This window comes from Bombyx mandarina, chromosome 13 (genome assembly GCF_030267445.1).
Source record: "Bombyx mandarina strain Sakado chromosome 13, ASM3026744v2".
Taxonomy (NCBI): Eukaryota; Metazoa; Arthropoda; class Insecta; order Lepidoptera; family Bombycidae; genus Bombyx; species Bombyx mandarina.
The window spans coordinates 600,595-627,424 of NC_143220.1; the positions used below are offsets into that span (position 1 = coordinate 600,595).

At 35.5% G+C, this 26,830-nt stretch overlaps 2 protein-coding genes across 2 annotated transcripts in view; one reads left to right on the forward strand and one right to left on the reverse strand.

The window, feature by feature from the left end:
• Positions 1-19,019, forward strand: LOC114251886 (uncharacterized). Its single transcript, XM_089732515.1, has 10 exons — positions 1-137; positions 1,232-1,443; positions 1,621-1,812; positions 2,665-2,732; positions 4,930-5,107; positions 5,789-5,966; positions 16,019-16,214; positions 17,069-17,195; positions 17,527-17,707; positions 18,837-19,019. Exons 1-10 carry the CDS (start codon positions 1-3, stop codon positions 18,964-18,966), a joined length of 1,599 nt encoding a protein of 532 aa, XP_089588641.1. The 3' UTR covers positions 18,967-19,019.
• Cyp4g15 (Cytochrome P450 4g15) overlaps positions 19,013-26,830 on the reverse strand; it is a 12,477-nt gene continuing 4,659 nt past the window's right edge. The window contains exons 5-9 of the mRNA XM_028186302.2: positions 21,216-21,412; positions 20,363-20,641; positions 20,051-20,288; positions 19,768-19,953; positions 19,013-19,673 (exon numbers count right to left, since the gene is read on the reverse strand). Of these exons, the coding sequence (XP_028042103.1) occupies positions 19,498-19,673; positions 19,768-19,953; positions 20,051-20,288; positions 20,363-20,641; positions 21,216-21,412 (1,076 nt within the window). The 3' untranslated portion in view covers positions 19,013-19,497. The remainder of the gene's footprint in view (positions 19,674-19,767; positions 19,954-20,050; positions 20,289-20,362; positions 20,642-21,215; positions 21,413-26,830) is intronic.

Genomic DNA, 26,830 nt, shown 5'->3' on the forward strand with positions numbered 1-26,830 from the left:
ATGGAATTTAACAAGGACCTTCCAAAGAAACGCCAATTACCAAAACTGATGGCATGCATGACTAAAACAAGCCTGGAAAATTTGAGAAATAAAGCATTATTTAACTTAGATACATTAGATGCAAAGAGTATTCGGAGGTAAGATTAACTAAAGCAGAAAATTAAAATTAGTTACTTTGCCAACTGTGTACCTAAATCATTGTCCAGTCTTTTTTCCATTTCGTCGAGGGTTTTGTCTAAAATGTTATGTTTATGTTTTGCCACTTCCGATACGATACATAAATAGATTCCCCAAAACTTTTGACAGTATGTCGAAATTCTCGGTGTGCTTTCTTTTCATTATTTTTCCTACTAGATATACTACATTGATTTAGAGACTTATGAGCCTAACAAACACAGAGATAGGACCTCCGATCATCTGAAAACTGCCTTGCCTGGTGAGTGGGTACATTGTGAGCCCCAATCTATTAAATCAAGTAAGATGGACACCTAAAACAGTAAAAATACACTAAACTGGGTGCGAGGTAGATTTTTGTTTTCCCAAAGATTCTCAATTTGTTCACATGTGAGTTTAGACTTGTTTCTTACCAATTACTCCTTAACTAAACAACATTAGAGATCTTGATTTAAATACTTCAATACTTTGGGATATATCACAAGGCAACCTTCTAGAACTTAGGTAGCGTGACATGTCTCGGCGGTCAAGTAAAATGTGTTTTCTTGGGGAAATTAAACATTAATTTATAAGCCCATTTGGAGGCCTTGACACTTCTCTATTTAGTGTGAAAGTTTTGATTGCTTTTCCACAAATGTATTCCAAGGAGTATCTATTGGTCAAGTCTTATTTCATCATCCATCAAGAAATTTACGGTAGTTGCTTACACTAAAATTAATTTGTATTATTATTCCTAACATTGAAACTAATTCTCCACCGGAAATATTACAGATCATTAAGATTAAGGTCTTCAACAAATCAAAAAACAAATCATAAACAAAAAATATTGTCTAGTATTTTTTGTGGTCTTAATTGGGCAGATAATTTTATGAACTCTTAGAGACTTCTTAGTTGTATTCTATTGACAGACGCCCATTGAGATTGACTTTTACGATTATTACTGGACTTAGCCAGATAGGCAACAAAAAAATCTAACAAATGTTAATATTTTAACCATACTCCCACACTTAAAAATTACAGAGTCGTGGTTAATCATACACCATCAAGTTTTTTGCAGGCGAAAATTACCGCTGCACGAGTGTCTAATTTTAGAGCTGCGCGAATCAGGATACACTGAGTCTTCGGATTATCTAGAAGATCTTATTTATGATAACGTCCAATTACTTACTGACGATGATATTGGAATCGTTGTGGATCTAAGACAAAGAAAAGATTACTTGGAACATATTTGCGAAAAACTGCAGAAAGCTGAAAAATATCGAGATAAAGGTGTAACGTTTTAGTAAACTTTGAAAATTGGATTATTTACTATAATTATATTACATTTCTCTTATTACTATAAGCTAATGTCTTCTTAAATAGATGGATGATTAAGTATTAAAAACAAGTTTAAAGTAGCTTGCTTTGCATGCAGATGTCTAAGTTATTTCTGAATTATAATTACAGATGACACGAAAAAGGAATGTTTAGAACTTTTGAACTTAGCGTTACACTATGCCGAAGAAGGTAAAGGTATCTTATGGCTGGCTGAAAAATTTTTTTTGGCGTCTATAGCAGTCGGCAGCCAGTATCTTGTAGATGGAGGTCGCCAAAAGGGCTGTTGTAAATATCACTACGCGAAATTTCTTCTCGACAAATGTAAGTTGTACTTAACGTTAAACATATTTTAGAGATCAGATCGGTATGTTGTTGGGTTTTATTGTAACGTATTATATTTTCCACTCTTGTTGACATGTTATACAGTCTTGACTGATAAAATGTTGGAGATTTATCCTATAATTACACAAAAGTAATCATTAGTAAAAATGAGAACAGAGTGACTTTAATTATGTGCATCCTTTTATATTATGTTAATAGTCTGAACAAATAAACGGATAATGAATAGTCACTGGATAATTAGCCGTAGATAGAGCATATTAAGCTCTTAATTAAAAATAACAAGAACAATGGTCTCGTTTGTTTTATTACTACTACACCGTCCTGAGCTAAAGACCACCGCCGTGTTTAATTAAATGAAATTTAATAGTACCCATACACATTTATGTATACATAATTTTGTTGCGTAGAACAGTCCGCAGTCTATTTGATGTTAAATGCTTACCGGAACTTATACGAGAGCATAAGTTAAAGTTTCATTACTAAAATAATTAATATATTATTATAAAGCATTTAAAGGTGCTTATACGTATCAATTGAAGCATCTGCCACAGACAAGAAAGGCATGGTAAACTTCTTTCATTTCACTCCTTCACAAGTATACATATACAGAGTGCCATTTGGTTAGCATCAGAAAATGTCATATTATCACAAACTTTGCTTTTTATTTATTTTGTGTAATATATTGGTAAATAAGTTCACAGCCTACCTTCATTACAAAAAATTTAAAGTATTCGAAATGTTGAAAGTTATATATTGAAATTGCATTCCATATAGTTAAATTAGTTGTGTGGAAGATTTCTTTAAGTACTACCTACACATTTTATGATTTAGTTCCAGGTGCAGATACCGACGAACCGTTCGAAATGCTCACTGAAGTCAGAGATAGTGCCATTGGGAAGGTAATTTATTCTCATCACCTATTCTTTTAATTTGCATTAAGGGATTAGTGGAAGTCGCTCGATAGCTGTGGCATATGGTTTGATAGCCACAATTTCATATTTCGTATTAAACATTTCAAATCTAAATTTATTTAAGTAAAACAGTGTACGTTCTATTTTTATTCGACCATTTTTGAAGACAATATTTCTTTAATAATTGATATTTAAAAAGTAGTTTAGCGGCTTTGATCACATTGCGATTCGATATAAAAACGATTTTCTCTTAAACCTTATTTTATTATAGTTTCGAGATATCTTCAGCTCATTATCTAATAAATTAGTCATGGATTGATTAAATTAAACAGAAATATAGGTGCAAATAACAAGTTTCTTGAAAATATCGGAAGATTAAAGTTCGTTCGTTTTTAACATAGCAATCATTTAATATTACTGACTATTGATGACTGACTCTCATTGTACCGTGGGTCTGCCCGTTTCTACTTAATTGGAATAATGTAAAAGTATTTGGATTGCTAAATCTTACAATCCACATACTTTACCTCTTTTTATCTCTAATATTTTATCTCTTTTTCAAATAAGTCGCTAGGTAAAAAAAGGGATAGGTTAAGTTATGAGGTATAAATGGTTAGGAAGCGCCGTTTTGGGATCTAGCAGCTGCCATGCATTTCATGTAAAATCTTTCACGTTACTCCCAGCCTGTCGGATGATTTGAAGCTCTCAACCAAGGTTCAGATGATTATTGTTGAGTAACAGATTGAGTCAGTTCTCTCTGCATGCATGCAACGTCTTTCGCCTTTAACAGTTGAAAGATCGGCGATTTCATCCTAATAAGAAATAGAAATGGTAGTGCTAGGTAGAGGGAGAAGAGGTTGACCGAAGAAGATATGGATGTAGCGTGTGAATGACGATTATGAGAGAGAGAGAGAGGAGTGAGTGTTGAGATGACGGCTGATGAGAATGAAATAGAAAAATTCACTGTGCCGACTCCGCCTAGTGGGATAAGGTGGAAAAAAGAAGAAGAAAATAGTCGTGTATTCTTTTACTGAAAGCAGTAGAGAATCTTATAATAATATAGAATAGATATAAAATAGATATATAATATAATAGAATAGAATCTTATAATAAGCAAGTAGAGCGAATGGAACAGTTTAAAATCTTATAACTTGGTGTTTTTTAAATACAATCATCGACTTACTGGCATGATTCTTAAACGAACAAGCAGTTGATAAGCAAATCAACAATTAGACAGAGAAACTACTAAAATGTTTATTTGATTCTGGGTATTCCTAAGCTGGTGCTTATAAATTCCTAATTGGTTGTAAGATTGTAGCGATATCAATAATTCTTCGTAAATATCTTCGATGTACAGACAAATATGGTTACAGTTTTCCAAAGTAAATATAAAAATAATAAATACACGATAATGTTTATTAAGGCAAACATAATGAATTGCGTCAAGGATGGATATTTATGATTAATCGCTCAAGTTGTAAATATCTTCTGCGTATTAAATTGTTATGGCGGTTTTAAAGCTCATATTGCGTTAATTTTTATGTTAGCGAACAAAAAAAGCTACGATTTACAAGATCCGTTTTAACATAGCCTAAAACCAGTTAATCTGGAAGTCATTAAAAATCGGAGATTGGAAATCAGCGTTGTATTAGCTATCCACAACAACATCGTGAGATGATACGTTTAAATAATTTATGTTTCACAAATACATTGAATATCTTCAATTATAAAAACTAATTTTTCCTAAGCTAAGTCAGGACAAGTATATAATAAGACTAGCTGACCCGGCAAACTTCGTAGTGCCTCAATCGATAAATTGTAGGCAGCGGCTTGGCTCTGCCCTTGGCATTGCTGAAGTCCATGGGCGACGGTAACCACTCACCATCAGGTGGGCCGTATGCTCGTCTGCCTACAAAGGCAAAAACTGTTGTATATAATAAACTTAAAACAAACAAAAGGAATCCGCCCGACGGGGGACACTCAAAGGAAAAACACAAAATCGTTATTTTTATTTAATTCCGAGCATTTTCATGTTTATTTACATTTTAAACCTTCTCTGGACTTTCACAAATAATTCAAGACCAAAATTAGCCAAATCGGTCCCGCCGTTCTCGAGTTTTAGCGAGACTAACGAACAGCAATTCATTTTTATATAGGTATGTATATAGATTTTGATGTTTCCTAGATTTGGCCTCTTTATGAACCAGATAGCGACAATGAGAATGTACCAAGTGAAACGTTATTCTCTGCTACTGCTATGCAATTACACAGGGTACTTTTGACTAAGGCTAGATCAATTCGTAAAAGTGATCCTGCTAAAGCTGAGAGACTGGCAAGGCTTGCCGAGAGAAGAGCTAATGACGGTTAGTTTTACGTAATGGTAAAAATAAATTAGCAATACGTATGAACGTGTTAAAGATTTTTTTGGTACATTTACAAAATTCTAAATTTAGAAGCGAAATGTCACTCATTCATAACGAGACCTTCGAGACCTTCCATCCGATAGTTTTTAAGTTTGGCATTGATACTCTTTTTGAGGTGACTAGCTAAGAATGGTTTTTATGTAAGCCACTTTTACGACTTTTATTGCATGGGTCAACCGAGCTTACGCAGTAGCCATAGATATCACAACGTGGTGCAGCCACCGATCTTGAGAATTGAGTTCTATGTGTCTATTGTGTTGTAATTAGGCAAGTTATGATTTTCGCGAGTTTGATTTTATTACACCATATAATTCCTTCATCGTAGAAGTAATTCGTGAGCATGTGTTAGTATGTATTTCAAAAATAAAATTGAATTCTGCCTGCGGGATTAGAACACCGACGTAATCGCATAGCTTGATACGATTTTACCAGGTGTGTTATCCTTTAGGTACTATATAACTTTACAACATAGTAATAAAAAACCACAGTACAGTACAGTAACTTTCAATGGATCTATAAATTAGTACAGAGAGTAACACCAGCAATTCTTTATCCCGGAGTAACGCATGTGCTTCATTCTTTAATTTTAGATGTAACTTTATAACATACTCAATATTTCAGCTGATGAAACAACTAAAACAGCAGAAGCTATTGTAGAAATCGGAATTTGTCAATTGTCTATGAACAACTTAAATAATGCTCAGAAGTCATTTGAACGAGCGTTCAAAATTTATACGGACAGTCAAAATATAGAAGGAATCTGTGAAACAAAAATGCATTTGGCTGCTGTGTTGCAGAGGTTTGGTAATATAACATTTAATAAAAGCAAACCTTAAATGAAAAAAAAAAAAAATATTATGTCGAATGCTCATTTAGTGGCCACTCCAGTAAAGATCGGAAGCTCTATGCTCAATGTTACTGATGCTAATTGTTCATTTAGGTAGGTTAAATTTCGAAATAGTCAATCGTAGAATCAAACGTCAAAAATCAAAAATCAAATCGTAGAATCAAAAATCAAAACGGCTGTCTGGTGTAGTGGTAAGTGACATGGTCACTACACAAGGGGGTCGCGGGTTCGAATCCCGCCAAGGGAAGATATTTGTATGAGAAATATAAATGTCTTTCCAGGGTTATGGGTGTATATTAAATATATGTATGTGTATAATAAAAATATTATATTTATTTCCGTTATCTGGTACTTGTAACACAAGTTCTTTACGAACTTAGCACGGGACTAGTTAACGTGGCGTGATTGTTAGTAAATATTTATATTAAAAAAAAAAAAAAAAAAAAAAAAAAAAAAAAAAAAAAAAAAAAAAAAAACTTGAATTGGCAGTGCTTGGAAAGCTATGTAAATTCTTCTCATTATAAATGTTATCACAGTGCCTGAAGCCGAAAGTCCAGTGACCAGTGTTGTTGTCAGTGATGACTTAAGTCGTCAGACGTGGTAGCTCACAAAGGACCTTATCAAAAAGCTTAAGGTCATCCAAAGAGCAATAGAGAGGACTATGTGCCAAGTTTTTTATCGAGACCAAATCAGGAAAGAGGTGCTGAGATGTTGAGGTGGCAGTGGTTAGGACACATCGTTCGTAGAATAGATTGCCGTTGCTGCCGAAAAATTCTCGAGTTGCGATTGCGTACCGAAAGGCGTAGCGTGGGTAGGCCTCCTGCAAGGTGGACTGACACCTTGCTGAGTGTCTCGGAGAGCAGCGTAGGATGGGTTGTTGTTATGAGGCTTGGGGGAGGCCTATGTCCAGCAATTGACGCCTGTGGTGAGCTTAAGAAAGTTTAAATTTTACTAAGTCAATGCCGGTCGTGATGGATGTAATATGCTCTGTGTCAACTCTGTCCCGCCGTCTCAAACAGCCCCGACTGGGCTCCGGTCCGGTCCGGGGTAGGCCGCCGGCTGTGAGCGGCAGAAGTGCTTAGTGAGCCTCAACTCCCACATACCCCATCCGCCGCGCTGTTGAGTATCCGGTGATATTCTCCTGTAAAAAAAATAAGCCAATGCCAGTAAAATTATACGTTATTATGCATAAATGTGTGAATAATGCGATGTATCTACATACGTATATGTATACAAACAGGCAAATACAGAGTAGTTAAGAACCATTTCGGTTAGTTTTATTTTGTTTAGTAGCAAATATATAAGCTTTGGTATTATTATCAAAATGAAACACAAGGTTCTTTTTTTGTGGTAAAAATTAATATACTTTATTTGGAACTTAAATGCAAGTGATTAATTAACAAAAATCGAGTTAAACTTGTTAAAATTTGTGAAAATTAAAAAAAGGTCATTACAGCTCTATGTTTAAAAAAACTTTTGATATTTTTTTTACAAAATTAGGATTTGTTCCTTAAAATTAATAACGGGTATTTCCACCTCTGGCCCTGATAACCGCCTGCATACGATCAGGCATGCTATGGATAATGTTTTTAATGTCCACCTGGGGTATTTCTTCCCAGGCGACCACCAGGACGGTTTTCAACTAACTGATGGTCTCTGGAGGGCTGGACTGGACTGGAATTCGCCTTTTAAGCATATCCCAGAAATTTTCTATGGAATTCATGTCTGTTCGTGCTGGCCACCCCAATTTTTCTGATGCTCACCTCCGACAGGTAATCATCGACGCAACGTGCTGTGTGAGGTCGGCATTATCTTGCATGAGGATGAAATCTTCGCCCCCGATGAATCCCACGAATGGTAAAACATGTTTCTGAAGTATCTCTTCAATGTATCGCACTGCTGTTAGACGACCTTCAACAACTACTGTGCGTGTGTCTGAAGAGATACCTTCCCAAACCATAACGGACCTACCGTGGAAACTGACGGTTTGCCTGGTAGTGATTGGCAGAAACCTCTCCCCATGCCTTCTCCATACACGTTCGCGTCTGTCTGGAGTTCTTAAGGCTACTCGGCATTCGTCAGTCCACAGAACTTTACTCCACTGCTCGTGAGTCCACTGCGCGTGTTCACGAGCGAACCGTAGTCGAGCTACGCGATGGTGTCGGAGCAATTCTGGACCACGAGCTGGTCTTCGAGCACGTAGATTTCGTTCCTCCATTCATCTTCTTATTGTTCGCTCACTTATGTTGATTCCTCTTGAAGTTTGTAGCCGCTGCCGACTTTCGACTGCAGTAAGGAACCGATTTCGCAAATTGCGAGAGTAATAAATTGGTCATCTCGCACTGATGTACACCTAATACTGCCACTACCTGGTCTGTAGTCGTCGTGGCCTAACGGATGAGACGTCCGGTGTATTCGTGTTGAAGCGATGCACCGGTGTTCGAATCCCGCAGGCGGGTACCAATTTTTCTAATGAAATACGTACTCAACAAATGTTCACGATTGACTTCCACGGTGAAGGAATAACATCGTGTAATAAAAATGAAACCCGCAAAATTATAATTTGCGTAATTACTGGTGGTAGGACCTCTTGTGAGTCCGCGCGGGTGGGTACCACCGCCCTGCCTATTTCTGCCGTGAAGCAGTAATGCGTTTCGGTTTGAAGGGTGGGGCAGCCGTTGTAACTATACTTGAGACCTTAGAACTTGTATCTCAAGGTGGGTGGCGCATTTACGTTGTGGATGTCTATGGGCTCCAGTAACCACTTAACACCAGGTGGGCTGTGAGCTCGTCCACCCATCTAAGCAATAAAAAAAAAAACCTGTTCTATTTGTGTATAGACTGGTCTGGTAGTACCTTGTTAAGGCGTACCTGAGAATTGTATGCGGTACATTTAAAGTTTCAGCAATTTCTCGCTGCGTTCGCCCCTGATTTCGAAGTAACACAGCCTGAGCAACTTGAGCAGGTGTTAGGTTCATTGTTTTCCAATTCTTGGAGCATAAATTACTACCGATTAATAAAAATATTAAGCATTAAAGATTAAATGCACGACTATTGGAATATCGAATTTTAACTCACCCGTCTTTTGTCCGTTTCACTAACGAACTAACGTCAAGTGTCACAGAAATGAAACAAATGAACATTTTTGAGTGCTTACCCTCTTAAATTAACAAAAAAAAAATGGTTCTGATAAATTGCCACTCGAAATTCTCATACGCGTCACAAAAATAGCCTGTTATCGGTCTGATTAGGTTTGGGGTGGGTTTGGGCCATATTCCGTGCCGCTGACTGTATATAACTATATTTTCATCTATATTTTTTCATAAACATTTGGAGGTCTCTGTAGAGACAGATATCTTTTTGTAATATCGTAATGTAATTTAGATAAAAATATGTTTGTAAATACAGAAAATAATTTTGGGTATTAGAATGAATCGAGTATTTTATGTTACCGGATATTGGAGTCATTGAACTGTATTGACCTGAGTTTAGTGTGCAAATATTGCTTTATTCACACGTGCTTTGAGACATAGATCCTTTTGTTGGGAAGTTTTAAGCTGTCTTGAAAATCTTTTCTACTTATATTATCAAATTGTAAATTAACTAAATTAACTTTTTGAATAAAATACCACCACCAAAAGTGCTATAGGGTATAATAATCTAACAAAACTTTTACGGGATATTGGTGTCATTGAACTGTATTGACCTGAGTTTAGTGTGCAAATATTGCTTTATTCAAACGTCCTTTGAGACATAGATCCTTTTGTTATGAAGTTTTAAGCTATCCAGAATTTTTTTTTACTTATATTATCAAATTGTAAATGAACTAAATTATATTTTTGAAGAAAGACCACCCACCAAAAGTGCTATAGGGTATAATCTAACAAAACTTTTACGTACGCATTATGTCCCAGCTCTTGTGGTTATGATCCTGGATCGCCTTCTTGTATATTCTATTCCACTTGCAACCGAAGTTTAGCTCATTCCTACTACCTTATTGCGTTCATGTCCAAATATTTCCAATGATCAATCCTCCATTATATTTATCAAACTGAATCATTTAATTCTTTGCCTCTATTTTTGTTTGCGCGTCTTTGTACTATTTATGATAATCTTGGCGTACAACCTACAGTAGTTAATTTGTAGCTTTTCATATTTTTGAGATCTACACAAAAACTTCTTAATCGAATTCGTTTCGTAATTTCTGATGGTTATTTTTTTGCAGCTTCGTCATTAATTTACTGGTAAATATTATCTAGTTAATCGACTTTTGATAACATAGCTGCCGAAGTCACATTATTTATTAAACCGGATTACTTAATGTGATGTAAATTACTTCGTACGTAGTATGTGGTAGGAGCGTAATTCGGGCATGCTAAAAAATACGTGTAGTTGTATTAATTATATTGTACATCCTGATGTTAGTATCAGTTAAACTACCGTATCGTGGTAGTAGGTTTAATTAATTTTATACTAAGTTAAGACAGCAAAATTTTGCGGGCCTCTTCCTTAAATATTCTTAAACCTTATGAATTTTAATTAAATGCCAACAATATTGAGTTTTTTATTATAATGTGGAACATAACAGGTTTGTGGTTTAAATTAGATAAACTTTTGTTAACTATTTTAACGGCTTAATCTCATGTTTTATTCAGTTTTCTATTCCCATAATTATTGGCACTTCAAATATGTAAGTTATGTTACGTCATTTTGAGGTTACGTGGTAAAATTGTGACAATAAGACTAGTAGAATAAGGGTCCTTTGAGAAAGTATTTGGACAGCCTATCTAAATGCCCCTCCCTCTATACCCAGTGCCTAGTGATGGAATAGTCTTAATAAAAATGTTACAGTATTAATTTAAAACCATTCATTTCAACACGGATGTCGTCAATGTCAATGACGTCTTCTTGGCTTAAAGGATAATACGCCCGGTGACCTCGTATCGGGCGATACCCAGACAACGGGACGACGAACAATCCCACAGACACAGCCCACTGAGTTTCTCGCCGGATCTTCTCAGTGGGTTGCGTTTCCGATCCGGTGGTAGAATCTGCGAAGCACTGCTCTTGCTAGGGTCAGTGTTAGCAACACTTCGGTTTGAGCCCCGTGAGCTCACCTACACGTTAGGACGAAGCTGATATAGCTTCTCAAGGCTATCAGCATAGGTAGGAAAAAAAAACGAACAACCGCCATCGCCACAGACATGTCCTTTCGGATTCTATCTGCTTATTCCCTGAGGCTTTAGGCATTTGAAGCTTCGGACATCTTTCTCGTTGTATTCTTCGAAGGCGACGAAGAAGACCTCGTTTACCTAATGATGAAAAAAAAAATAGTTCAATGTTTGTATTCAATCAATAACTGGTCCAATCCGTATATGTATGTAAGATATTTGGTATTACGCGTTTAATTGTACTTGACGTATCTCGTATATATTACAGCCACTTATAAGACCGGTTTTTTTTTAGCATGGGAAGGTTTATTGTGATTGCATTTATTATTATTACACCATGTATTCAAACTCGAAATAGAGTCGTGGGCTTAAAAAACATTTAATACCAACATTATATTATAACGATTAATTAAAAAAATATGATGGACGATTTATATTGAAATTTGAATATTCTAATCATATAAATTATAAGAAAATATAAAACACACAAACAACTTAGCTCTCATTAACTTTCAAGTACATTTATTTTATGAACATACACACATTGCCTAACTTTAAGATAAATCCAAGTTGCATGCTACAATCTAATTGCTAAAAACGACTGTGCGCTATTAATATAATTATGAACGGAACGAAATTTTAATAGATGTCAATTATCTATTAATATTTTATTTTTAATTATTTTTTTGTAATTTCAGATTTTATGCACTTGCTGTTGCCTTATATTGTTTTGTAATATCCTCTGAGAATACTAAATTAACGATATTGGCCTCGCGAGAACAGGTGTGACTTCATTCGGGGACAATTTTTATAGTATTATTTCATTTCATTTCAAATTTAATAAGCAAGTCCAGTTTTTATACAATTTTGTAACTATGCAATTTTGCAATTTTGCAAATATGAAGAGTCTCAATGTTCAAACATGTCTTATTAACTTGATGGAACGCAGTTATTAACCATGTTGACTCAATGCCCTAATGCCTGTATCACCTTATACATTAAACATTAATGATCTGCAAATGCCAAGTCATGGGCGCCTTCGTTTGCATTATAAAGTGTACGAGATATGCAGTGTATATCTTTGTAATATTATTTAATAGTCTTTATTAAGATTTAAATAAGAAAACACGGGTAAGTTTTAATACGTATTTAATAAGTTGTGCATTGTTAGGTTAATATTTCTCGTGTACCAAATATTTTTTTAAGGAATTAAGTCCCTTCCACGACGCTCCCAATTTCAGTGACGTATTCATTAAAATACGAGCTTAAAAGTTTTCAGTGGCGCAATATCGCAGCAGTACCTAGCAATAATCGTCACGGTCAAATTATAAAAATATGTTTCGATTTAAAATCTTTTGTCGATGAGTTATAATAATTTCTAAATGAAATTACATTATTTTGTTGTTTTTAAATTAAGGTTTATTGTATAAATGTAGCTATTTTCCTCGTTACAAGCAGTTCTCGGAAGAAATTGGTTAAGTTTCGTTCAATTTCGATAATCTAAAGTTCCGTAACCTCGTGTGACGCAATGCAGTACAGACTTTGCGGCGCTGTGTTTTTTTCCTTTAAGACTAGATTTCCGACGCCGTTCGCCCGTTTATTTATACGGAAACGTATTACATGTTATGATCTGTATTTATGTTTATAGCAACCTTCAAATAGAACCTTAGATTTGCACTTTGTACGATTTCCGTTCTTATTCCGTGATTTATATTGTTGTTGCAATATTGTACTGCACAACCAATGTGATTAATGGATTCGGTGTATATTTCTGGGTGAGATTTTCTATTCTGAAGAATGAGTACGTTCCAAGTTTAAGGGTGGGGTCGCGTTATACTAGAGAGACATAGACATGACGTCACAAAGTGAGTGGCGACATTGCGATGTCTCCGGTATGGATTCCGGTAAGCATTTAACATCAGACGGAACGTGAGGTTCTTCATTCGCACATACTATAATTTAAAAAATATATATCGGCTTGGAATATAGTCTCTGCTAATCAATACAATATTTATTTATTAAACTTATAAAATTACTCATAACGAGTTTTCTTCTAAAAAAATATTCTTGAAGAATTTGTAATGAACACTAATACACCAAACATAAAGAACAAATCTCACAGAGTCAAACCTTCAAAGCCTCTAAGCCCGGTGGAGTTTTGAAGTTTAATGAAGGCGTAAGGGATGGGGTATTCCCTGATAGCCCAAAGGCCTTTCCAGCTCCAACAAGATGGGTGGGCAAAACTCAGCTCGGACGGGGAGAGATTTTCTAACAATTGCCCGAGCGCGTCGGAGTGAGGTTATACAACTCTACTTGGCGATTTAATCTGCTACCACACCACATTAGAATGGCGACACACAGAAGATCCATCAAGAAAATCAGTCGGTCAGTGTTGGACCAAGTGCTATGTAATTACGGTACCTTGTATTTTGCCTGATGTATTCTAATGCAAACTAGATGAATTCAAGAGCACCGATGGTGGATCCATCAGAACGTGTATAGGGAGTCGATGGTGATTGGTTGCTGCCTGAGCTGTATCATATAGGTAGCGGCGACAACCATTAAAGGCTTATCACACTGCCGTCATAAAACAGCGTTCCGACAATGTCTTTGTGGTCACGGAAGTCTGAATTACTCACTAAAATGACAATAAAAAACACGGGATTAAGTAACTTAAAAGTCGTTTTTATTATGTACTAGTTGACCCGGTAGATTTCGTAGTGCCTCAATCGATAAATAAAAGACACATCAAGGGGACACATCTAAGGAAAAACAAAATTGTTTGTTTTTATATAATTCCAAGCATTTTCATATTTTTTCACCTTTTAAACCTTCTCTGGACTTCCACGAATAATTCAAGACCAAAATAAGCTAAATCGGTCCAGCCGTTCGCGAGTTTTAGCGAGACTAACGAACCGCAACTCATTTAAGTATATAGAAGAAGAAGATAGATAAAGATAATATTCGCAAAAACCGATGAAAAGACTAAACGTTCCACGGTGCTAATACAGCTAACCTTAGAATATTGGAGGGAGTCTATATTCGAATGTCGTACGCGTATGTCGGAACGGTGTGATATGACGTAAACACCACACTCGGATAGGTCAGAATGGGGCGAACACAAGTTTTATAATATAACCGTGTTACTAAAGAACAGTTTACTCCACTTTGAAAACATAGGGTGGAGGGCGATTGCAGCTACACTTGACGGAGGTCGAGTGTCGGTTTCCATCTTGTTTTAAAACCGTTAACAATCAACACACATCTAATATTTACAAATTAGAGTTAAAACAACATTTTTTATTAGTGAAATCTGGAAGTATCTTTCATAAAGCATACCTTGATAATGTGTCAGTGTTTAGTCTCGAGTGTTTATAAACACGTAAAACATATCGGCTAAATCTATCGGGCTCTTTCGAAATGATGCTTCGTCATACAAGTCGTAATTGATTTTTAGAAAATTATAATAATGGATGCGCTATACCACACCTCGTCATTACGAGGTATTAAGCTAATTTATAAAAATTGTGATAGGATGAATAAAACGGGACCGTGTACTTACTTGTGGATCGTTTTCCTCGTAGACGTGTGTTGCTGTTTCTGTGGGCAGCCACCCTCTTCACCGCTCGACAATTCTCGAGGACAAATATAATCGCGAACTACGATGCCGATGGCAGTTATATATATAGCTCGTTTTTAAACATGTGATGCTAACGATTTTGCGGGTTAATTAATTTGTTTTATCCAATGTATTATATTAGATTTTACTTTTTTTCACTTTTTCAATATTTGGCGGCAATTTTAATAATGTCACAGATTATATACATTCTTATGCAGCAGTCTCAAATAAGGATTTATAGGTTGGTGACCTTTTTCAATATCGTAACTAGATGGCGTTACATGATAGACATGAGTTCTAGGACTTAGTTTTATAGTACAATGGCTGCCCCTCTCTTATAACCGAAATGCATTACTGCTTAACCCCAACAATAGACAGGATATTGGTACCTACCAGCACGGACTAACGAGATGCCCTAGTACTGTACCTATAAATATACGTAACAATTTAATAGCATATTATTATAGGCGATAAACTCATCTGTCATCTATTCTAATAAAAATAAACATAAGCACTTATTTTTACAGAACCTTTTCCAAAATAGTGTTGGTAAATGCATGTCCCTAAAAATTCTTCTACAAAAAAATGTATTTTACTAATATTGCTGGTAGTAGTGCGTTTTTTTATGTATTCTTGCTTGTATGGGTGGACGTGCTCACAGCCCACCTGGTGTTAAGTGGTTCACATCTACAAAGTTAATGCGCCACCTACCTTGAGATATAAGTTCTAAGGTCTCAAGTATAGTTACAAATGAAGTATTTGGTGTTTAAGCCTCCGTACTATTTCAAACGTGATATAGTTATACGTTTCTGTTTGAATCGTGGGGCAGCTATTGTATTTAATATAAAACTGAGTCTTCGAACTCCTATCTCAAGGGAAGTGGCAGCATTTACGTTATTGATGTCTCCGGGCCCCGATTACAACTTAGCACCAGATGAATGGAATGAGCCGTGAATGGAAGAGTTCCATGGAAGAGCTCCATTCACGGCCCATTCCCATTCCCATGTAAGCAATAAAAAAGATATCATGGCTTGTATGAGGTCACTCAAGATTCAAGTATGAAATCGAGACGCATAGTTTATTCCAGCCAGAGATAGGCAGGGTGGCTTGACAAACCTTACCATAATTAATATAATTAGGGTATTTAACAAGTTAATCTCTACGCTATAATAATTTGTAATTCCAATCGTATTATTTCGAAACCACTACTGCAGATTGGGTGACCATGAGGCAGCAGCAAAGTTTTTAACGGAAATGGGTGAATTGGCAATGGAGAAAGGATTGAGAAAGCAACTGGGTCGCGCGCTGCATTTACTAGGAGAGTTACATTTGAGAAGAGAATGCCCTGAGCTAGGAACGCAGCATCTCTCTGAAGCTTTCGGCTGTTTCATGGGATTTCGATTTCAACAAGTTTGTGTTAAATTCTACTTCTACTACTAATGACGTGGCTTATAAGCTTACAATATTAATTCCTGCAACGAAATAGAAATTTTTAAATTAAATAAGTTTCATTAAAACTAACTTTAAAATTATAAATAATTGTGTACTTGTCAAACTTGAATTCTGTTTATTTGTATAATTAAGTCTAACTCAAAGAAAACATTATGTATGTAATTAAGAAAACTATGATAAAACAAAACTATTCTAAGCCTGTTACTAAGCCTGTCTTCAGGTAATAAGCGGTATGAAGAGCGGGGAGTGGGTCATGATAGAACACCCATGTTATTCTGCGCGCAGCACAATTTGTTTAACCCACAGACACAGCCCACTGAGTTTCTCGCCGGATCTTCTCAATGGGTCGCGTTTCCGATCCGGTGGTAGATTCTGAAAAGCACTGACTGCTCTTGCTAGGGCCCTTGTTAGCAACACTCCGGTTTGAGCACCGTGAACTCACCTACATGTTAGGGCAAGCTGAAATAGCCTCTCAAGGCTATCAGCATAGGTAGGATAGAAAAAAAAAAACAATTTGTATCCTCAAATTGCGAGCCAGAAGAACAGGATTAAAATAATCATAACATTGAAAGAACAGGGTCACAATGACATCGTGATTATCTGTTCCTTTTTGGGATGGTAAAAAAATCAATTATTTCATTATGAAATGAAGCAATTTCCTTCGTTTTTCATTTTGATTTAAAGCATTGGGAAGCTTAATTAAAACAAAAGAAAAATGGTTTTAAGATTGGTACTTTAGTTTAGTTTAGCGTTAAGTAAATGTTATGGTATCTAAGCATTGATATATGATTTATAACTACACCTTATTACAGCCAAATCCTTCGAATATCATTGTCGAAAATGAATCGTCTCGTTTTGCTCTAGTATACGATTCGCAGAACACTGAGTTGTTTGAGGAAGAAGCAGAACAATCTAGACTTATGATGGCTGTGTCGGCAGGTATTATAAAAGTTACAACACACTAAGCAACAGTAATAACCAACCTCCTTTGTTTGCATAGGACACGACGTTAAACTTGCTTAACCGGCTGAGATGGAAAATTTTGCTATTTATTTGCTAAACAAAATATTTCGCATTACTGCGTATTATTTTCAAGAAACTTTATTTTTATTTAACACTGATTTAATTAGAACACCGCTTGCTAAATTTCGAGACAAAGATATTGTTGCAAGCGGAATTTTCATTTGTATTTATTTATTACGTTTTAACATTAAAATTTGTGACAACAAAGCATTTAAGCTATACTTAAACTTATATATTTTTTTCAAAGGTCAAGAACGAATGTCCTCCTACTTCAATTTACTAAAAGAGGCAGGCACATGTGCAGTGGCAAAAATGAAAATTATAGAATGGAAGTTATCCCATGCTGGATGGTGGGTGAAAAAACAACAACATGACTTTTTACCGTGTTCTTGTCCTGCACACAATCGTACTCCTTTAGATGTTCTCAAGTAAGCAACCTTTTTATTAACTATTCAATACTTGGTTAGTGGTAAATCTGATTACTTAATTCAACAAATGTTAGATTAATGCATTAAAGTTTTTTTTTATTGCAACGGAGCCAATAACGAGTCAAGCTCAATGCGTCGGTGGCGTAGCCAAGCCAACCTCATTGCGAAATATTATCAGTTAAGCACTATATAAAAACACTAAACCAAAGTTTCTTATGAAAATGAATTATTGGGCGTTTTTTTATTTTTCTTATTGCTTAGATGGATGGACGAGCTCACAGTCCACCTGATGTTAAGTGGTTACCGGAGCCCATAGACATCTACAACGCAAATGCGCCACCCACCTCGAGACATAAGTTCTAAGGTCTCAGCACAGCTACGACGGCTACCCCACCCTTCGAACCGAAACGCATTACTACTTCACGGCGGAAATAGGCGGGGTGGTGGTACCTACCCGTGCGGACTCCCAAGAGGTCCTACCACCAGTGATTACGCAAATTATAATTTTGCGAGTTTGATTTTTATTACACGATGTTATTCCTTCACCGTGGAAGTCAATCGTGAACATTTGTTGAGTACGTATTTCATTAGAAAAATTGGTACCCGCTTGCGATATGAATGCACCGGACGTCTTATCCTTTAGGCCACGACGACTTCATTTAATGGGCGTTAATGAGCTTTAAATCTTGCATGTAGATACAAATGCTTACAAACAAATACATACTTAACACGTGTTTATGAACGATTTCCTTAATGATAGAGTAGTAAAAAAGTCGTTAAATTTAAAATTTTAGCCGACTTAACCTCTAATAAAGAATATAAAAAATAAAAAATTTTTAATCATTATTTATTGTGAGTAGGGATTACGACTCCACCTATTTGTGCAATGCGAAAGCAATGATGCAATTAGATTTGAAGGCCAAGACTGCTTGTATAAGATTTTATAAACAATACACCTGAACATCCGTCTCATGTCTCAAGGTACTTGCGATATTTTCGTTGTGATATGGGCATTATGGAAAACAAAGCAGAATGAGCTCATCTGCCCATCTAGAGCAAAAAAAATGCAAAGAATCACAGCAAAAGGTTTCAAGTTTTTATAAAGGCATTAATGTAAAGTAATTTGTAGAATTCAATTGGAATTGAGAGAATTAGCGGAAAACACATTAATGGAGCCATCCGAAGGCGATGCCTTGTTTGGTAGAACAGATACAACTGACGATATAAGAAAACTTCGAAGCAGCTTCTATTATTCCTAATCGATTTATTTACTATATGTGTGTTTTATTTAAATAAAACGTCGTATGAATTACTCAAATTTCCATTTATTTTATGTAATATTTTTCTCATTAAACGTACCTTAAATACCTATTTACAAACTTAATTTATTCGTAATTGAGCAATTTCTCCGTGCCCATCTTTGTACCTTCCCTATTTAAGAGCTCTACCACCATTTGAACGTCTTTGTTTTAGTATCAATAATAATTTATTCAGTTCACTGTTATCACATTAAGATAAGATCTTTAAGAACATGAACTATCTAAATATGAATTTCTTGTTAAAGACTTAAGCGTCAAAAGTTATTGATGTAGAAGCTATTTAGCAAAAAATAATATAAATATGAATACAAATTTAAAGGTTTATTTTGTATATCGCTTAAATCACAAATGACTGCTTAAAGTTTATTAACTTAAATCTTGAAATTTACAAAGACATTTGATTGATATATCATGTATTGTTGTGATTAATTTGGTCATGCTGGTTATTAATTTTGGATTCAAATTATTATTTTAAGCCTTGGCCATTCTCTTGCGGGGTTGTAAACGTACTTGGAATCCTTCGGCCCGTTTCAGAATGATGTCCGCTTGCAGTTTGAAATCTGATTCCTTAAGATCTGATATTACTCGGAAATTTCTCAAAATTGTAGAAAGGATCACTTTCAATTTGAGCATTGCGTATTTACGTCCTGTGAATACAAAACAATTGAAGTTACAGTTTATGCAGTCGTTGTGATCAGTGGTTAAACTGGAAATTTTGAAATAGATTTCATAACTACTCACCAACGCAACTTCTTGGTCCAGCTGAAAAAGGCACGAACGCATAATAATGTCTGTTGGCGGAACGTTCCGGAAGGAAGTTGTCAGGGTCAAATTTGTTTGGATTTGGGTAAACGTCAGGGCGGCGATGAAGTTTATATGTAGCTATCACCAATGTTGTTCCGGCTGGAATTTTCTTTCCATTGGATGCTGCAATTTTTTTTTTTTTATAAAACAATTTAATATAATTAAACATAGATTTTTAATTTTTTGTTGACGGTACGCAGATTTTGTCTTTTATACTCACGTAAGGTGATTTCTTGATTAACTTGCCGAGCGATGATCGGCACTGGCGGGTATAATCTCAGAGTTTCCATAAGGCACCTTTCCAAGTACTTCATCTCCAAAGTGTCTTGGAACGTAACTGGGCGATCTGAGTCACCAAATATCTGGTCCAGTTCTTCAATGACTTTGTCTTGTATATCTTGATGAATACCCATCATTGATAGGAAGAAACTGCTTCCGGCAGCTGTTGTGTCGTGACCCTGTACAATATTTTAAAGTTAATAACTATTTATCATTAAGTAATGATAAAATTCGTCCTTTTAATTTTGTATACCTCAAACATGATAGTGTCTACTTGTTCTTTGATTTCCTCATCGGAAATGGCCACACCACTTTGTGAACTTTCCAACAACAGATCAAGGAAGGCCAAACGTTTCTTTTGTCCGACATCATCGTCAACGTCTAAGTCATCCTTGAGACCGGATGATTGGCCGAAAGAAAGTCCTTCCACTGAAGTCAATTTCCCCGTAGACGGCTCACTTGTGGTGGCGGTTTCATTCAAATTGGACGGCTTCTTACCAGATGCGAATTCTTCTTTCTTCCTCTTTATTACCTGAAATATCAGTACTGTCAATACAATGTTTTTCAAAAATGTTTGGATGGTCACTCTTTGTTTGACTACTTTTCAGATCTTCTGGATCCGCTCTCGGTGCGTTTAGGTCTTAGCCTAAGTCTTAGCCTTTAGCTCTTCAAACACCGGTCACCGTTCTCGTCGAACTCGTCGACTCCTACGAAGAGCTCGGCGTGCGAACTAGCCCATTGACACAACCCACTGAGCTACTCGCTAGATCATCTCAGTGGTCGCGATTCCGATTCGGTAGTAGATTCAGCAAAGTACTGCTCTTGCTAGAGCTAGTGTTAGCAATTCTCTCAGGTTGACCCCGCGAGCTCACCTACTGGGAAGTTGGAATAGCCCCTTAGGCTACCAACGATTAGGTAAGGAGAAAAAAAAATACTTTTCATGTAATTACAATGTTCGGGCAACTATATTTTAAATATTTTATGTGAGTCATTCAAGCTTCGCAATATAAACATTCAAAACAAACGTTGTTTTATGTCTACATTTCATTAAAATTCTTTAATTGTCCGATATTAAGATGTACATATGTGTGACTTGAATAACTAACCTTTTTAGTCAAGCCATGAATTATATCAAGGAGCTTGGTTTGGTTTTTAGCGTAATCTGTAAATTTAAATAACAAATCCGGTCGCAGCCAAATCTTTGTGTGTCTCAAGTGAAGTATATCGCACATTTTCATGACGGCCATAGCATATTCGAATCCGCTTTGATCTTGTGTACTCTTGCTCACACCCATAGCAGTTTCTGTAAAAAAATATCAATGTTTTTTCTTCTCTAAGACTGAAATTAAACTACCGGAGCTTAAAAATTAGAAATCGAATGCTTTTTGAGAATAATAAATGTCTCAATTTACCCAAGCTCACTTTACACCTAGTAAGTATAATATTAAGCTGTTATCGGGGTCTGTAGACATTCCCATGTGGGAATATTTGGTCAAATGTCATTGTGTATGTAACAACAAATGTATTTGGTCATAATAATTAATCAAATGAATATTTGGTTTATTTATTTATTTATTACACTTCATGTTTTTATCTACATTGGCTGACTTGATACCTAGGCATTTCAAAGCATACCTAAGTCATTCTCTACCAGTCTTTTTATATCACTATATCGTTAAAAATTTGTTTTTGAACACATGTTAGTTAGGTATAGGATCACACAAGCAGACGAAATACCTACTTTAAATTTTTTTTTTATGCCCATTTGTTGGAAAAGGCTGTTAAGGTTTTGACAGAAGCATAATAAAATACTCATAATACAAAGATTCTGCACCAGGTAAATATAAAACACAAACACCAATAATCATTTTCATTCTGTTGGTAGAAAACACGGTGACCGTCTTCGCTTTTCTATGAAGAAAACTATATTTGATTTACTGGAGTACTATTACAGGATTACCAGTCTAATATTTATAACAGATGCTATTTTTATCTCACATGAATTAATTATTAGACTACTAAAACATTTTTTAAAACAGCAATTAAAATCGATTAATAAAATTGTTTATTCATAGAGATGTGACACGCGATTTAGTGCTTGCAAAATCGAGATAATCTGTTGGACGTGTATTGTAAAGGTTACCGAAAAGAAAGAGCTCTTGACCTCCATAATTTTCGGACTGGTTGAGTAACAAGGTTCGCATATGGAAGTAAGTCAAACGCAAATGGTGAATATGGGCCATTAATACGTGTTCATGTGGGGGGTCTCCAAACTTGACACTCGGTAATCAAACAGCGCGTGCTTCATGTACGATTCATTGAATACGAGTAAGTACTAGAAGAAAGAAATGTAAGCATTTTTGTTATTAATGTTCTTTTAATATATTTTATATTTTTGTTGCGTATTACGTAATGTGATTCTTAGATATCATTTTGACAACCTAAAACTTAAGAGGTAAAAAAGCGATAAAAATACCTATAAAATTTCGGATAGTTTCTCGAGAAACGTCTCGACAACAGCGTTTCGTGTTTATTCAAGACAAACCGACAATATTGGAACACGCTCATAAAAAATCAGAATAATTTTTGTAAATTTTATATATTCCTTGATTGTCAGATTAAATCAGCCTGTTATAAAAAGAATTGGAATCGTTGAGGAATACGCTTATTTTTTTTTATTGTCTTGGTAGGCAGACGAGGATACGGCAAACAATTCCTCAGAGCACTCCCCATGGAACATACGGTACAAAATACAGAGGAAACTGAAGTCTCTCCGTTGACCCAGAGGTTCCAAACGATCCGTGAGAAAGGGATTATTGACATTCCGAACGGCCCTCTTCTGTATGGAGTCAAATGGAAGAAGCTGGTATTTGGGAGCTCCGGCCCAGAGATGGGAGCAGTACTCCACGCCAGGCCGGACTTGTGCTTAATAAAGCAAAAGTCTTTGTTCAGGTGTGAAGTACCGTTTCGCTCTGTTGAGGACTCCCAGCATTTCGGACGCCAGCTTGGGTTTGCCTTCCAAATGACTCCGAAATTGGACATCGGTCGAAATGTCGACCCCAAGTATCCCGATACTTTCAGAAGGTTGCAGGGATACTCCTTGGAATTGCGGCGCCATGTCAAAGGGACTCCTTTTTTGCAGTGAATGCGCAAACTTGTGTCTTCAACGGGTTGAATTGAACCAAAAATATATAACTTTGTGTATAAACTATTCAAATAGCCACCATAATTATCGTAAATATTACGAATGTATTTATGCAATTAACTTTAATAGGTATTCTATACTTTCAAGCTAAAATGACCATTATTAACTTTACGTGACATAAATCACGTTATGAAAACACAAAAATCATTACACAGAATGCGTACGTGAAACTACGTAATGACCAACATGGCAATACATAAATAACTATTTGCTCCTAATGACAGTTTTGATGCAGATTGGAATATTGCGAGAAAACGGAAATTTTAAATTTAAATCATTATCAATAATTTAATTTATAATTTAATTTTCTATTTTTTTATTGCCTTTGTAGGCAGACGAGCATGCGGACCACCTAAAGGTAAGTGGTCACCGGCGCTCATGGACGTCAGCAATTCCAGGGGCAGAGCCAAGCCGCTGCCAACCATTAAGTACTCTCCGCAAGTCCCGTTTGAAGAAGGACATGTCATAGCGCTCGGAAAACACCATGGAGGGGAGTAATTATTCATTTTACAGATTTAAGTGAAATATTGTACATTATATGTTTACATCTGAATTACTTTCAAACAGTGTTACTGATTATACGATTAATAGTGTATATTTATTGCCTACAATATTTTAGTGGGATACCGTAAGAAATGTAGCGATATTTCATAAAACATTCGCTTATGGTTAGCTAATAGAAACATCTAGTGTCCAATCTCGTTGCGAGTTTTGCAAGCATTTTAATAGATTGCGCGGTATTTGCAAGAACGTCGCCCGGTGTCCCCACGAGGCTTGGTGTGTTGTCACCATCGTGTCGCATACGTGACCGCACAAGTTAAAAGCTCTTTAATATAGCACTGTCACCTTGAAACTTTACATTTCTACACGCACTTTGTCAATCTTAAACAAAATAATCCAACATGTTATATTGGGATAATTTCAGATATGTGAAAACGATTTTATGGCATATATTAGGCTTTAAGCTCTATCAACTGTCGTCAGTCGACAACAATTTTTTTGATAGGCACATATTTAGAAAACATAAAACTATTTTGACGGTTTTATCTCGGTCGCCTCATTAAAATAAATGTATGTTAAATATTCTGTCACTTCGAATATCATGTTATTATCGCATGACTTTACAGATTCGTTACATAATTCAGAATTCATAATTTTTTTGGACATTGGTAAATTAGGTTACCTTGGAATCTTAGTTCAAATTTAAATTATAAAGTCGTTAAAATCTTAATAGAAGTATATTAGCGCGCGATTTGCCAAAATTTGTAATAATAAATTTATACAAATAGAAAAAAAAACCTGTATTGTTAAATTTATTAAAACTTAAAACAAACTGTTTATTATACGAGGAAAATTTGTAATGTGACGGCATACTTCCTGTGTTCTCACGATTAGTGCAGTCTGGGGCACATAATTATTCTAAGAGCGTAAACTAGTATCATTGTAGCTAGTGAATGGGAGTCCAGGAAAACAAACTTATCTTCTTCAAATGGCGTTGAAACCTTTTCGATGCACAAACGCGCGTCGACACGTTTATTTTTATATGTCACGTCTCAATAACGTTGTTTTAGGAGCTATTTAATCAAACTAGAGGTCCCGCAGTAGTCGAAATTCGACTATAATTAATTGGAATTGTAAGTTTGTACACTATTATGATTGTATTTTATACTTCTATAATCACAAATTTCGCCAAGGCTACTCTATAAAAAAATATTGATAAAGACAAACAATATTTAATCTATTCGCAATTTGACCACAGACGTCAAGAACAAAAGTTTGACAATAAATAGTATGTATGCGTGTGTGCGTCAAATACATGGTATGTAGTGTGTGTAATGTTTTCTTTATTGATTTAATGTATCTTTTATGCATTATTTTAAAAAAATATTAGTATTGTGCACTTCTTCTCTATATTCTCTATAAGTGTGGAAAATTTCAAATTCCTCCGTCCGCGCAATTTTCGTAAAAAGGTTTTTGCTTCACGTATTAATATAATAATGTAGGACCTAGTTTGATACAAGAATCTTTTGTTTAAAATAATCTTCATAAAGCGTTGTAACTGGTTGCGAAGTATGATTCTGATGATTTACAAATTTGAAACTATTAAAATATTATAATTTCTCGTAGCCCACCACAGGTATTTTGATCTCGCAATAGTGTTTACCAAGATTCTACCGCAATCATTTTAATTTGGTTAGGCGTTTCAAAAAAAAAAAACACACACGCACATTCTGGTTGGATAGGCATGACGATCGCTAGCTCAAAGCAATACAGACTTAACTCATCTTTCGAAGGGGACCACTGTTCACGATTGACTTCCACGGTTATTCTTTAACATCGTATAGTAAAAATCGAACCCGCAAAATTATAATTTGCGTAATTACTGGTGGTAGGACCTCTTGTGAGTCCGCACCTAGGTAGGTACTGCCGTCCTGCCTATTTCTGCCGTGAAGCAGTAAAATTACGTTGTGGAATGGATTACAGATATCCTCTTCGTGTAGACAGTGAGACATTTATGAATAATATGAGAAATACTAAACTAACACAGTGACGATGTCCTTGTCCTTAGTTTTGGAAAGAATTAGTCCTTCAAAAGTTAAAAAAACTTAGATTTTATATCTATACATCTATAAAAATAAAAAAAATTGGAGTGTATGTTTGTAATATTGAAATAACCGCTTTTTACTACATGCATATAAATATAATATATACGGTACATACACCAAAATAAATGTTTTACAATTTTCGTCTGTCTGTCTGTTTGTTCCGGCTAATCTCGGCTAGACCGATTTTGACGAGACTTTCACTGATAGGTAGCTGATGATATAAGGAGTAACTTAGGCTACTTTTTTTAGACTAGCTTTGTCCCGCAGTGTCACTCGCGGTACGACAATAACCGCGGGTAGCATCGCGGCACTCAGCTATCAATAATAAAATTTAATGTTTCCGAAGCGAAGCGAGAGCGGGTCGCTAGTTTCAAAATAAATAGTAACAGCACATTGAAAACTTCAATTACAACCAATTTTCAATAAATTAATAACGTAAGAAGTATGTATTCATTTAAAAGATATGAAACGTATTTTAAAATTGTAGTCATGCAAAATAATCTTTTGTAATATTTTGCATATCTTTGATGCAGGGCATTATATTAGAATCAAGATTGTATCTGTGTGGAGCTCACTCACGTAAACCAGTTAAAATATTTATAACACAAATAGTATAATACCATAAATCGGATATCTATGACGTAAACTTTTCAGATTGAACTTTTACTTTGATTGAACACTATACCTTTAACCTATAAGTTCTCTAGAAAAAAATAAATACGTGTGTCATAAACAAAAATAACGGTAAAATGTCAATATCGTATTTAAAATACTAAAATAAATTGCGACACATAAGAAATAACTGAATTCTGATGTCCTTGAATATTCAAACAATTTCCAGTTTTGGTAGCTCCTACGTATTATATGTCACAGATTCTACTAATTTATTATTTCTTAATTAGTTATCATC

Coding starts and splice junctions, on each gene's coding strand:
- LOC114251886 (XM_089732515.1), top strand. CDS start 1: ATGGAATTTAACAAGGACCTTCCAAAGAAACGCCAATTACCAAAACTG. Junction 1,813..2,664: donor GAAATTTCTTCTCGACAAAT/GTAAGTTGTACT, acceptor TTTATGATTTAG/TTCCAGGTGCAGATACCGAC. Junction 5,108..5,788: donor CGAGAGAAGAGCTAATGACG/GTTAGTTTTACG, acceptor TCAATATTTCAG/CTGATGAAACAACTAAAACA.